At 34.8% G+C, this 13,906-nt stretch overlaps 3 protein-coding genes across 4 annotated transcripts; all 3 read left to right on the top strand.

Moving 5' to 3' along the window:
• The first annotated feature begins 1,268 nt into the window (after positions 1 to 1,268).
• LOC18042002 (importin subunit alpha-1b) lies at positions 1,269 to 5,215 on the top strand. Its single transcript, XM_024184068.1, has 11 exons — positions 1,269 to 1,663; positions 2,100 to 2,196; positions 2,296 to 2,387; positions 2,511 to 2,642; positions 2,828 to 3,013; positions 3,136 to 3,299; positions 3,381 to 3,459; positions 3,675 to 3,803; positions 3,941 to 4,068; positions 4,157 to 4,531; positions 4,636 to 5,215. The coding sequence occupies exons 1-10, from the start codon at positions 1,451 to 1,453 to the stop codon at positions 4,527 to 4,529; spliced, it is 1,593 nt and encodes a 530-aa protein (XP_024039836.1). The 5' UTR covers positions 1,269 to 1,450; the 3' UTR covers positions 4,530 to 4,531; positions 4,636 to 5,215.
• A 1,174-nt stretch (positions 5,216 to 6,389) lies between these two features.
• LOC18043105 (GATA transcription factor 15) lies at positions 6,390 to 7,622 on the top strand. Its single transcript, XM_006433435.2, has 3 exons — positions 6,390 to 6,586; positions 6,670 to 6,798; positions 7,009 to 7,622. Exons 2-3 carry the CDS (start codon positions 6,709 to 6,711, stop codon positions 7,426 to 7,428), a joined length of 510 nt encoding a protein of 169 aa, XP_006433498.1. The 5' UTR covers positions 6,390 to 6,586; positions 6,670 to 6,708; the 3' UTR covers positions 7,429 to 7,622.
• A 1,577-nt stretch (positions 7,623 to 9,199) lies between these two features.
• On the top strand, positions 9,200 to 12,579 carry LOC18043104 (exonuclease DPD1, chloroplastic/mitochondrial). 2 transcript variants are annotated; one of them, XM_006433434.2, is made up of 5 exons: positions 9,200 to 9,458; positions 10,287 to 10,938; positions 11,584 to 11,789; positions 11,922 to 12,174; positions 12,347 to 12,579. In XM_006433434.2, exons 2-4 carry the CDS (start codon positions 10,364 to 10,366, stop codon positions 12,158 to 12,160), a joined length of 1,020 nt encoding a protein of 339 aa, XP_006433497.1. In that variant the 5' UTR covers positions 9,200 to 9,458; positions 10,287 to 10,363; the 3' UTR covers positions 12,161 to 12,174; positions 12,347 to 12,579. The 2 variants fall into 2 exon arrangements, with proteins under 2 accessions (XP_006433497.1, XP_006433496.1); XM_006433433.2 differs by lacking the exon at positions 12,347 to 12,579 and having other exon boundaries at positions 11,922 to 12,331.
• Positions 12,580 to 13,906: the final 1,327 nt, after the last annotated feature.

The raw sequence follows: 13,906 nt of genomic DNA, 5'->3' as shown, positions 1-13,906 counted from the left end.
GTACGTATAATTGTTTTGTTCTCTGGATTAGTAGGGAAAGAAGGGTTCTAGTTGAAGAAACGTGGGACAATTCGTCGTGTTATAATCGTTTGTTTATTTAGAGGCGGTTGTTTTCATCGTGTTAGTTGCGGCTGTCGAGTGCGGAGGCATCTCTTGGTGAAAAAGACTTAAAGAATTCCTTTTGGGTGCAAGTTGCAAATAACTTGCAATTGCCTGGTGGTAAGGTGGCAGTTAGGAATTGGGTCGAGCTGCTGTTTTGAGCCAGTCATAGCAAAATCGATGTATTATGGGGTGAGTTTGAGCGGTAAAAACCTTTTGAAACCCTTTTCTTACCGGCACCCCATGAAATAAACAATTAAAACAAATTAAACATTCTGTTTTGTCTACACCTATCTTTATTCTTTATCGTAACAGGAAGTGTGCTATTAACAAATTTTTATAAATATTTACATTAATAATGGCTCTTTATATATATATATATATATTAACCTTATTCTTTCTCTTTTGAAGTAAGTGGACAATTCATATAATTTGTTATAAATTGCAGTAAAAATAAGAGATCTATTAAGTTATAAATATGTTATTTTTACTACAAGAAATAAGTTATATGGATCGTCCACTTCCTTTAAGTTGTTTATTCAAATATAATTCTTATAATCTCATAATAACAGCAGAATAACAATCACAATATGCTAGAATTTTTGTTCCTCCTAAATAGAAAGATATACATTGATCCTACGATGCTGTAAAGTCTTAAAAAAAAAAATACTTTTTTCATTAATCATGAATCGTCCAAAAAAAAAAATAATTAGGATATAAATCCACCTTGGAATAAAAAATATATTACCTAACACAAGAGGATTAATTAACAATTCTCAATCGTTATTTAGAAAAGATTTACCTAATAACAAATAAAGAAAGGTAATGGTTCATAATTAACATTTTCATGAAAATTTAATCTAATGAACAATTAATCAATTTATGAAATTGGCAGCCCTTCAACATTAAAATTTAAACACAAAAATTGTTTTTCTAAATTGTAGTATTTTTGAGATAATTTCTATGAAATTTTATTTTTATTTACATCAATTTAATATTTTATCATCATTGGCGATAAACGCGGTTCCAACTTACAAGTGGGGTTAAACAACTGTGATATTTCAATCAATGGATAATGATTAATGAATTTTGTAACAACTAAACGACGCCGTTAACGGCAACCGCAATGGCAATTCCCGCAATAAACTCGCGATCCAAACCCGTTTACTACTCCGCCTCCTCCCCTCACAATCCTATAAAAGCCCCTCCTCTTTCCCCTCTCTCTCTCTCTCTCGTTTCACTTTCTTGAAACTGCCTCCAGGCCCCAACAATCTCCCTTCCTCTCTCTCGCTCTCTCTATATATAAATATATTTGAAATTTAATTAGGGTTTTAACTTCAACCGCGAAACGATGTCGTTGAGGCCGAACTCGAAAGCCGACAGTCGACGCAACAAATACAAGGTAGCAGTCGACGCCGATGAAGGTCGCCGGAGGAGAGAGGATAACATGGTGGAGATCCGAAAGAACAAAAGAGAAGAAAGCTTGCAGAAGAAGCGACGTGAAGGTCTGCAAAACCAGCAACCGCTCGCTAATGATGTTAACGCTCCTGGTACAGCGAAGAAGGTCAGTCTCGTAAATAACTAGTCCAATTTTTTTTCCTTTTTAATTTCTAGTTAATTTTTTTTATGTAGTATTTCTAGTTAATTGGGGTTTGTTTTCCGTATATTGTGAATATTGTCTCTATATCCTCTTAGCTTCTAGCACAAGTTTTGTAAAAAAAAAAAATCTCAACTCAATTGAAGTGAAGTGAAAAATTATAAGAATATACTGCTGGAAATTAGAGCTTGTTTGCGGATATTTTTAATTCATATTGTTTGTAATCATGATCAGGGTATGTTTTTATTGGTTTTAACTTTTAATTAATTGTTGAGTATATGATTGTTGAAGTTTGATTAGGGTTAATACATTGTGGCTCCTTTTGTTTGATTTTGTGTAGGGCTTGTGTTTAATTTTACTTTATGTGCAAGTTATGACTCTTGTGTTCATAATGTTTTGACAGTTGGAAAATCTACCTGTGATGGTAGCCGGTGTTTGGTCTAATGACAGTGGTGTGCAGTATGAGTGTACCACTCAGTTTCGAAAATTGCTGTCCATCGGTGAGATATTGGTTCTTTTAATGCATAGTTTTGGATGCTAATTGTTTGATTATTATTATTTTTTAATATTGAACCTTTTTTTCTCCTCTCATGCACCAGAACGCAGCCCACCAATTGAAGAAGTTATACGATCTGGTGTTGTTCCTCGCTTTGTTGAGTTTCTTCTGAGGGAGGATTATCCGCAACTTCAGGTATGTTTTGGTTTGGTAGATGTCATGTTGTATTTTAAGGTTCTACTTAGTGGACCTTGTATGTGTCAAGGTTCTGATTAATGAAATATCTTTTAAGATTCTAATCTATTTTAATTCTTGTAGTTTGAAGCGGCTTGGGCTCTTACGAACATTGCTTCTGGGACTTCCGAGCATACTAAGGTGGTAATTGATCATGGTGCTGTTCCAATATTTGTGAAACTTCTTTATTCTCCAAGCGACGATGTTCGCGAGCAGGTATTTACAAATATTAGTGCTGAATCATGTTGATATAGTTTAGATTTAACTTTCTGAATGTTGTCCTTTTATTCTCTTGTTTTGAGTTGGTAGTTTTTTGTTTGATCAAATTATTAACTAAGCAAGCTTTATTAATTATGAGCATTGCTATTGATACCCTTTTCATTTCTTTCTACAACACATAGGCTGTGTGGGCATTGGGAAATATTGCTGGTGACTCTCCAAGATGCCGTGATCTTGTTCTTAGCCAAGGAGGTTTGGTCCCTTTGTTGGCACAATTGAATGGCCAACCAAAGCTTTCCATGCTTAGAAATGCTACCTGGACTCTTTCAAACTTTTGTCGAGGAAAGCCTCAACCACCTTTTGACCAGGTTTGACTTTTATGATGTTCTAATTTCTTGAGTAGTACTTGCCTTCAAATGTAATCTCTGAATTGTGGATTTTTGTTACTATGTTTGGTTTTATTATTTTTTTGATTTTTTCTAATTATTAGGTTAGCCCTGCACTTCCTGCTCTTGCACATCTTATTCATTCAAATGATGATGAAGTTTTGACGGATGCTTGTTGGGCACTTTCCTATCTTTCTGATGGCACGAATGACAAAATTCAAGCTGTTATTGAAGCTGGTGTATTTCCTCGTCTGGCTGAGTTTCTAATGTGAGTCTTTAGCTAATTATGCTCTCCTTTTGATAATACATTTTGTGCTCTAGAGCTCTGAACTCTTGCTGAATTTTCCAGGCACCCTTCTCCTTCAGTGCTTATACCTGCTCTTCGCACAGTTGGCAATATAGTCACCGGGGATGATATGCAAACTCAGGTATAAGATGCTTTATAGGTTGCCGTCCTTTTAACTGCTGTTTTCTTTCTAAGAATTTGTTAATGGTTATCAAATGTTTAGCTGTGTTCCAACCAACTTTGACTGAATTAAATAATAGCAGTAATGCAAGAGAGACACCGATGATAACTTATTGATGCTCCAGTGTCATTGGCTGATTCCCTTTTTTCTTTTTTCTTGTTTTGGTTGCCACTCAGTGCGTTATCGAATATCAAGCACTTCCGTGCCTTCTTAATCTGTTGTCGGGCAATTATAAAAAGAGCATTAAAAAGGAAGCTTGTTGGACTGTCTCGAATATCACCGCTGGCAACAGGGAGCAAATTCAGGCAATTATGCATGTTCATGCATTCTCAATTATTGTAGCTTTTTTTTCATGTTTCTGCATTTTTTTTTTGGGGGGCTATTATTTATAAATTAGCCATATGGTTGTGCCTTGTCACTTGTTGTGAATGAATTTTTGCAGGCTGTGATTGAGGCTAACATAATTGGCCCCCTTGTTACTCTACTTGAAAATGCTGAGTTTGACATAAAGAAAGAGGCCGCATGGGCTATCTCAAACGCCACATCTGGTGGTACTCATGAGCAAATCAAGTACGAACATACTTTTTGTACCATTTTTATTTAAAGGTATGAAAATGCATATTGGTCTTGACATATTATTTATCTTTGTTGGTTGCAGATTCCTTGTGATTCAAGGGTGCATCAAGCCCTTGTGTGATCTTCTTGTATGTCCCGATCCAAGAATTGTTACCGTCTGTTTGGAAGGGCTTGAGAACATATTGAAGGTGGGAGAAGCCGAAAAGAATTTGGGCAACACAGATGTAAATGTCTTTACTCAAATGATTGATGATGCTGAGGGGTTAGAGAAAATTGAGAGTTTACAAACTCACGACAATGCTGAGATTTATGAGAAGTCTGTAAAGCTTCTGGAAACATATTGGTTGGATGACGAGGATGAGACAATGCCACCAGGGGATGCTTCTCAACCTGGTTTCGGATTTGGAGGCAATGGGAATCCTCCTGCTCCATCCGGTGGCTTCAATTTCAGCTAGAGGTACGTGTGTGTAATCTTTACCATCGCAAATACTAAAGTTTCGGTGTTAGGTTTCTATTGTTACTTAATCTGATGATTTATTCAAAATTTGTCAATTAATTCAGGAGTTTTAGCTGCTTTCATGTTGAAGTCCATGTGACAAATTAATTCAGGAGTTTTAGCTGCTTTCATGTTGAAGTCCATGTGGAGTATGATGGTGTTGGATTCTTGTTAGGTGGTGGTTGTGGTCATAGTTTGGTCCAGTTCAGTCCAATCTCTGTGTGTTGTGTGAGTTTGGAGGATGGACTAGCTCAGATTCTGAACAATGCTGCTGCAGATACAGAACTACATTGGATGTATTGTGAGACTGGTAATCTGCAGATGCTGCAATAAGTAAAGGAAGCATTGCATTCTCAGCAAAGTGCCTCCCCTCCATGGAGCTTGGGTTGTGTCATATAAGCAAATATACGCTAATATAGCTTGTCTTAAGATTGTCATTGCCACGGTAGTGGCTTCATTGCAGATGCCATTTTGTTTAAGATGATCATTTTGAGTTTGTTGTCCGTCACTCCAAAAATGTCATTTTATTAGCATAGGCATAGCATGGGTATACCTTCTAGTCACTAATGTCATGTTTAAAGCTATTCAAAACTTGTAAGATTGAATGGAAAGAAATAGATTTTTTTACTATATTGATTTGCATCACTTTCTCTATACATCTGTTTTCTTATTTTTATTTGAATTGATGATACGACACGACATCAGGAATGGTTCAGCTTTGAAACATGTCCTCGGTAGCTGAGGAGCCTACGGAAAACAAATTTTTGACATGAATTTGTGTTAGCAAAAAATAGGAAATGATTCAGGCAAATTCAGCTTTCTTCTCCAAGCACTTATCTGTCCTCCACTCTTATTAGAGAGAATGGAGAGACTTCAAAGCGCTTCTTTTGATGGAAATCACTTAAATAGTCTGCAGCTTGGGGAAGTGAGAACAGGAGACACAAACCCCATCTTGACAATTTGATTAATTGATTATAATAGCATTGGAGAAAGTGCTCAACATCAGACATAATCTCCTTTTCAGGCTCTTCTGTTTCCCATCTGTGACTAATCAAATAAAATCAATGCTTCGGGTAGTACAGAAGGGCATGGTTTGGTTTTAGCAAGTGTACTTTTTTGTGTAAGGTCAGGAGGCTTTTTGTCTCTTTATGAAGACAAAAAATAGTCTTCTTTACTCTTTTAAGGCCATTCGTTTTTCATTTTTGCTGCCAAGAAATTGTTGGATGCCTCAGTTGCTTAGAGCTTTACTGTGCAAAGTCACCAACTTCTTGTATGATATCCTAATCATATAGGTATAATGTGTTTATGTTCAACAAATTAAATATCAATTAATTACTAAAACAATATTTGCTTTTTATATATGATTCATGACCTGAATTTTTCTGAAAATTGAGAATACCTTTTAAGGTATTAAATGATGCCATGATGGGGTGTTCAAATTCTTTACATCCTAATGTTGGTCTTAGAGAGGAATTTAATTACTATTTTATGCAGTACTAAAAGGATTTTGAACAACAAAAATAAGTAGCAACAAAAACATTCCTTGTATGTACTTGACATTATAAAGACAGCGAGTACAGAATTTCTCTTCATCCACCGCGAGTATGAATAATGATAAAAACCCGAGTCTCGTTGCATGTTGCCACGTGTACTCTGCCGTTCTCCAAAAATTGGCGGGTGTTATCGTCAGCCTGAAGAGAAAATATATTTTAAGCTGACCCAGATATTGTTGTTGTCACCAACCAAGGTCATTTCCGTCATTCTAAAACCCTAGCTTCAGATTTAGGGTTTTTGTACTCTTCTCTCTCTCTCTCTCTCACTCTCACTCGCTCATCACTCTTCATTTTTGCATGTCGGTTCATCGACTGTTTTCAGTTTTCTAGAAATACCAGAAACAAACCCATTTCTCAAGTGCTTTTTTTGCTGCGAGAAATGAGTTTTTTGTTGCCACTGCTGCCATAGTACCTCTCACTCAAGTCTCTTCTCTGTGTTTCTTGTTCAGAAACTTGAGAAAAAGTGAGACTTTTGATGAGGGGTTCATTGTTATAAGGTCAAAATTTTGAGCTATACCCATCATTGATTTTTCCTTTTTGATGCAGAAAATCATTGCCTAAATTTGAAGAAGAGACATCATCTTCATGAATCAAAACGACAGCAACTTGAAGTATTGTACGGACTGCAAAACCACAAAGACTCCTCTTTGGAGAGGTGGCCCCGCTGGTCCAAAGGTGAAATCACTGTTGTCCATGATCATGATTACGATCATCATCTTTCTTTTCGTTCTCATGCATCTTTGCTTTAACTTTCAAAGTAGAAAGGTTCAATTTTTTCATCCGGGTTTTGTGATTTTGATTCTGGGGTTGGTAATTCCTCTTTTTTTTTTTAAATTTTACTAATGGGTTTACTTTATTAAATTTTTTTTTGGGGTTGTTCTCCAGTCACTTTGTAACGCATGTGGGATCAGATTTAGGAAGAAAAAGAGAGTTTTCGAGGGCCTAAAGAAGCGATCGGATAAGAAAAAAGACAAAACAATAAATGCTGCTGCTGCTGCTTCTGCTTCTGCTTCTGCCAAAGTTGTTGCTGAAAAAGCTGATGGTACTGGTAACGCTTCGTGCTGTGTTAACGGGCTAGGTGATTCTTTCAAGATGAGGTTAATGGCTTTGGGCCAAGAGGTGCTTCTGCAAAGATCATCGCCTTCATCGTCGTCGCCATCAACAACATCAAAGTCATCGCCATCGTTGTTTTTACCATCTGTAGTGGCGAAAAAGCAAAGGTGCCAAAGGAAGAGGAAGCTGAAAGAGGAAGAACAAGCTGCTTTCTCTTTGATGGCTTTGTCTTGTGGCTTTGTTTTTGCTTAGATAAAGGAAACTAAAACAAAAACAGAAGAAAATGGGTCCTCCAGATACCCATTATTAATACATCCTTTCACCAGCTTGTTAGTTTTCTTGTTTTTGTTTTAGTGAAAAAAGAAAATGAAATCAAATGGCAACTTTTGTTTAGGATACAGTTGCTGTTGAAGAAGAGAATTGATGAATGTGAACTTGTAAATAATATTTTGGCTAATCAGACTTAAGTTTTTTGTTATCATGTATCCTCTCTCTCTGTCGTTAATTTTGACATCTTTTTTTTTTACTCCCCTCCTATTAAAAAGATCTGAAGTTAATGCTATGCACTTCTGATAATTGTGCAAAAGTCCAAGGGTAGAGATGAAAGCAGCTGAGATTTAAGAGATTTCGTTCCAACCCGAGCCAAGCAAAATTGCTTACTTGATAAGTGATGATGACATTGACTGGAGATCTGGTTTACTGGTTCGTCGTGCGCAAATGGAACAAGACTATGCAGTTGGCTTGGGCTGGCATAGGCCTCAATTCTTGTACAACAATTGAAATAGGTAGTCCGTATTGGTATCAGATCTATTCCCATGTTCCGATCTTTCCATTTTTTTTGTTTTTTGGCCCAACGTTTTAGCTACTGGGATTCACTGAAGTCCAAGAAGTAATGAGAACATATTTACTTCTACGACCCCCTTAAAAGCCTTATGAAACTCCATTTTTCATGTTAATAGCTCTGATAAAATTATAATAAACGGTAAAAAAAATTGCAAATAGCTTAAATAAAGTTACTACCATATATAATAAATTAAGTTAATTAAATTAAATAAATTATTGTTGAGACTCGACTCTCCTCTTATGTAGGGGTTTATTTGTCTCCCCATATTTGGGGTAGAATAGATCTCAATCTAGTATTGTACTATATGAGGGTTGACTTTTGGGATGTGTTATAATAGGATTATTAAGGAATAAGGAGAGTCTTGACTAATTTCTAATAATATACATCAGTTGAGTTTTGATTGTAATATATCAGTATATAAAAAAAATATTGTAAACATTTTTTTTTTGTAATAAAATGCATATTAGTAGAGAATGTATTTCTTCATTGGTTTAAGATAATTTTAATTTTATCAAAAAATAATTACATGATAGCATTTAAAGGTCGTTAGGGTTGTTGATGATTTGTCAAGATATTTTGTCCTTTCTTGTAATTTTCTGCAGCAAAAGAGCTATGATTACAAACATGCGATTTTATAATGCCACCAGGGTGGGGGGGGGGGGGTGTGTGTTAAAAACCTTCCTCCTTAAAGAAACTATACCGCAGCCAGATAATGGGCTCAATTGAGGCCCATATAGCAGTGGGATTTGCTTCCTTGCCCAAGATTGAAGTTTCCTCCCACGAAAACAAATGTTGACTGTTGACCAAAGCGACATAATTAACAGGCTTTTAACAGCACATAATTAATTACTAATTAGCATTGCTTGCTTCTTGTTGGGGCATTGATTTTCATCTTTACTGGCTCACGTAAAGCATCATCTCACATGAACTTTACCCAAAACAGATAATAATTATTTCAGGTCAAGGAGTCATTTAGATAATTTCCTGTGGATACTTCTAAAGTGTTCTTTTTCCAATCTCTGTGCTTCGTAAAACTTGGGCTATTTTCTTTCTGAATATTGCGTTTAAATAAGTTCATCAATTTGTAATTCCAATAGAATAGACTCCTGTAAGATAATCTTTAATTATTATTAATTTACAGCGTCGTTTTATCCCCCCCCCCCCCCCCAAAAAAAAAACAAAGAGTATTTTGAAGCACGCGGGCGAGGCCAGAGAGTGGGTCCCATTACCGGGTAATATGGATCGGACTCTAGATCCGCAAGTAATGGGTCTCCGCAATTACCCATACGACATCGCTTCTTGCCTCACATGATCACCTCTCCTTAAAATTGAAACCCAGACGAAAGAGTATCTCACGGACGCTCTTAAATACTTGATTATTATTTTTTCAAAAATTTTGTTCAAAGAAGCTTGATTCTATACCTCATTTCATATCCAGGCATGTCTCTTTCTTTCTCTTTAGTCATTTCTACGTGTTTGGTTGCTGAGAAAGTAAGAGAAAGTTTAAAAGTCTTTGAATTTTAATGTCCTGCCCACTGCACGTAAAAAGTAGGAATACCCAAACGAAGTTAACAAGAGTTTTTTTTTTTGTTCTCTAATGCATTCATTAATTTCTTAAATACCCATTTGAAAATTTTAATCTGCTAGTGAAATGTTGATTCGACGTAAAACTGAGTTGTTTGATGAAACCGCTTGTTCTTTTTTAGTTATTATCAGATTTTTTATTGGCAGTTTTTGATTGTGATATGGTAGCTTTAGGATAAACAGCCTCTGATCTCTTTGATTGTGAACTAAGATTTTGTAAGAAAATTTGGCTTCCAAATGATTCATTAAAGTTCTTTATTAAATTGACAAATTTCTTTGGTTTTTCGTTTGTGATTATGAATTGTGTGTCTTGCTGTCATATGGGATTAATGAGTCTATGAAGTGCCGTTATGCTAAGCTTGTTTGGTGTGAACTGAACTGTAAGTGGCTGGAAGAATGATTGGTCCTTATGTTTTGAGTCAGTTTGGCTTTTGAGAAATTATAAGTTGTCACCTCATCTTAGCCAGATGGTTTTATTAGATTTAGATTTGTTTTTTCTTTTCCTCCGATCCTTAATAGTGAAGAATTAGGTTTTTGAAGTCTTGAATTTTCCATTTAAGCTTTTTATGTCATATGCAATTGAGTTGTTTGGCTAGAGAGATTGAAGAATCTATGACATTGTGAGTGAAACATATGATGTTAAACCCAGTTTCATTAAATTGATTCTGTTTTTTGTTTTCAGGTCATAGGCAAGTGCTTATGTGATGCAGAATTCTTCAACTGTGGGAATCTTGATCTGTTAACAGTTGTTGAGTTCAGATGAGGACAGTTCCTATGTGCTTTTCAATCTTGGAAGTTCCCAAAGGCAGAATAAATAGCTTAGCTAACTTTTGTCGGGAAAGTTTCCATTGTTTCAGTAGAAGATATGGACACAGTCCCAGTTTTAAGCTGCTCTGCTCCAAAACCTATGGACTTGAAGATCAGGATTCATATACTGAGAGGTGGAGTAGAAGACGAATAACTACAGGAACAGAAGGAAGCAAAAAGACCATCCAGAGCCATAAATTAAAGAACATCAAGTTTGAAGCAACAAGCACTACTATAAATGTAAATAAAACAGAAATAAGTAAAATTCAAAGAATTCAACACTATGATATTCAACAAATAATTGCCGAGAACAAAGACTTGGCCAAACTCGTGACAGCTATTGTTTTTGATATTGAGACTACTGGCTTTAGCCGAGAGAATGAACGAATTATCGAGATAGCTTTTCAAGATCTCTTGGGGGGTGAAAACAGCACATTTCAGACGCTCGTGAATCCCAAACGGCAAGTTCCAAATGCACATGTTCACGGAATCACAACTGATATGGTCTGCAAACCTGATGTTCCGAGGTATAGTTTCCCTTTAGTTTGCTAATAGTTTTGAAGGTTTGCTTCCATCAGATCAAGCCATATGGTGAAACATGTCTGGTTAGGTAGCATATGGTTTCATTGGCACAATTTGTAGTTGTTATTTATTTATTTTTTTGGGAACTGTTAATGAATTGCTAGTGGCATTGCTACTCCGGAGTTTGTTTTCAATTTTCTGTAAGTGGGCATATGGATGAATAAAGTATTTTGTCGGGTTGGGGGTCATCATAATAATGATTACCATGCCAGGTCTTTCTACCTATCATCATGCATGATTTCTCCAACTCTTGATGATGAAACTGGTCAATAACTTGGGATAATATACAGCTGTGAAGTGCTTTGATGCTATGTTCACAACCAACTCCCAAACAAAACACCCCACCCCCTGTCTTTTATTTTATTTTATTTTTAAATTCTACATGGATATTGTAGGTTCTAAAGATGGTTCTTTGTTTTATTTGTGTATTTCCATCAAGTATATACCATTTGGTTCTCCTAATTAGTGATTGAGCATTAACCCAATTGGTTTAACATTAATTTTTATTCAATTTTGTTCGGTAATTTTTTTCTAGTGCAAATTTTCGTAACATTGTACTGATAGAATCACTCTGTATGCACTTCTTGTAGGATGGAGGACCTGATACCAATCTTACTGCACTATGTCAAAAGCCGTCAGAAACCTGGGGGCTATATATTGTTTGTTGCTCACAATGCCCGTTCCTTTGATGTACCCTTTCTGATTAATGAATTCAGTCGTTGCTCATATGAAGTTCCAAATAATTGGCTATTTATGGATACACTAACTCTGGCCCGGGAATTGATGAAATCTGGAGGTAACTTAGATCATTCTCTTTCTGTGTGCGTGCGTGTGTTTGTGCTGCCACGAATGCGTATTTGCTTATGCATTTGTGCATCAATGTATTAGTGCCAAAACTTGATAATTTGAAATATGATGTTGTCCACAGGATCCAACCTTCCCTCAAAGGTTTCATTGCAAGCCCTACGTGAATACTACAGAATTCCATTAGTTGGTTCAGCTCACAGAGCCATGGCGGATGTTAACTGCCTGTCATTGATTCTTCAGAGACTGACTTTCGACTTGAAGTTGTCATTATGTGACCTGATTGAAAGAGGTTTCACACCCTCGGATTTGATAAACCCTAAGAAGAAGAAAAAATCAAAGCTGGTATCAAATCAAGAGTAGCACATGTAACCAATGTACTGACCATCAATTTGTGACTTGTAAACTCATTCTTATCAATAAGAAGAATTCACAAATCACAAGCCATTATTTATTCAGCCACCATTTCTAGTGATACACTTTGTAATCCAAATAAACAGAATCGTATTTTGATATTTCTTTTGTTTGTTTTTGTTGTGTATGCTACAGGCCTGAGACTAGAAGATTAGAAGTAGGTTGGTGTAAGCAGTCATGACCAGTTTGCAGTAAGACTGAGGAGGCATTTGACCAGCTTGATAACAACTATACACTCGAATCTTTAAAAAGTTTTTTTTTCTATTATTAAAATATTTAATTTTTCTAGTAAGTTTTTTGCTTCTCTCCTTCCTATTCTGGATATTGTTCCTAATAACATTGAGCTGGAATATTGGATGACAAATTAGAATTTTCTTTTGTTTTACTAATGAGGTCAGATTGTGTTACCTGCTAAAACAAAAGCAAGTTAAGTTACTTTAGGAGGACTTAAGTTGTATACTTTTTAAAATTCAGTTCTCTAAACTTCTTTTGTCAAAAAACAAGGAGTCAATTGAGAATCATCATTAATGTTTAATTATCCAAAATATAATTAATATATACCACTTACCTCCTTATTATTTTCATAATACCCAATAACTCCCCATGTACAAAAAAATTAAAGGAAATGAGGGACAAATAAGTCATTTGTTTCATATATGATCTTAGAAATATGAAATATACATTTATTAAATGAAGGAATGTTTAAAAAATAACAGAAAAATATCTTATTAAAATAAGTATTTTTCTTGTTTTTAGTATTTAATTTTTTTTTATTTTAGTGTCATTTTATATGATTGATTTAATTTAGAATAAATATAAATAAAAACGTATTTGGAAATAAGGATAATACTTATAAAATTATGATGCAAAGGGGGCTATTGGATATTATAAAAACAATAGAGGTTAACAAGTATATATTGATTTTACTTCAAAAAAATTGACAATCTGCCATAGGTAAACATAAAGGAGAAAATTGAAAAGTACATGAAAATTCAAAGCTTAGAAGTTGTCCATCAAAATGAGTTTGCTACGCAATTTTGGGTAGAAGATTTTAAGATCTTTCTATATTAATATTTATTTTATATTTTAAGTGTAGTTGATTTTTAATAAATCAAAATTAAGTTGTTAGTTGGTTCTTTATTTTGTGGATTTATAGAGTATGAAGGCGAACTTGTTTAATGCTTGCTATTTTCAAGCTTGTAACTTTGAACTAAATCTCTATTTAGAGCTTGATGTTATTCTATGAAAGGAGTGATATGATGAAAAATTTATTATATTTTTATTAATTTTTATAACATTAAAAAATAAATTAATTTGATTTTACACTTGTATGATAAAAAATTATTATATCTTTATTAATTTTTGTAAAATTATTATTTAAAATTTAATTTAAAAATTAAATACATATTATTAACTTTTATTTTATTATTACAATTTTTTTTTAATAACAACTATTGCTTGAATGCCAAAAGGGACTTTATTCTTCTGCGCCAAATCAATGCACCTAGCCTACCTACATCGCCTGGGTTTTTATCTCATATTCTATTATCTTTTTTTGAGGAGATCAAGTCATCAAGTGAATATCGGATGAAAATATGAGGACTTGACCTCCTTTTTTGCTAATTTTATTCTGGAAATAAAAGCAATTAAAAAAAATAGCTTTGCTTTCGTTGAGAGTCGAACTCAAGACCTCCC

The sequence above is a fragment of the Citrus clementina genome, unplaced genomic scaffold (assembly GCF_000493195.1).
Source record: "Citrus clementina cultivar Clemenules unplaced genomic scaffold, Citrus_clementina_v1.0 scaffold_5, whole genome shotgun sequence".
Lineage (NCBI taxonomy): Eukaryota > Viridiplantae > Streptophyta > Magnoliopsida > Sapindales > Rutaceae > Citrus > Citrus x clementina.
Note: the sequence above shows the minus strand (reverse complement) of the source record. Positions and strands in the feature narration are given on the sequence as shown.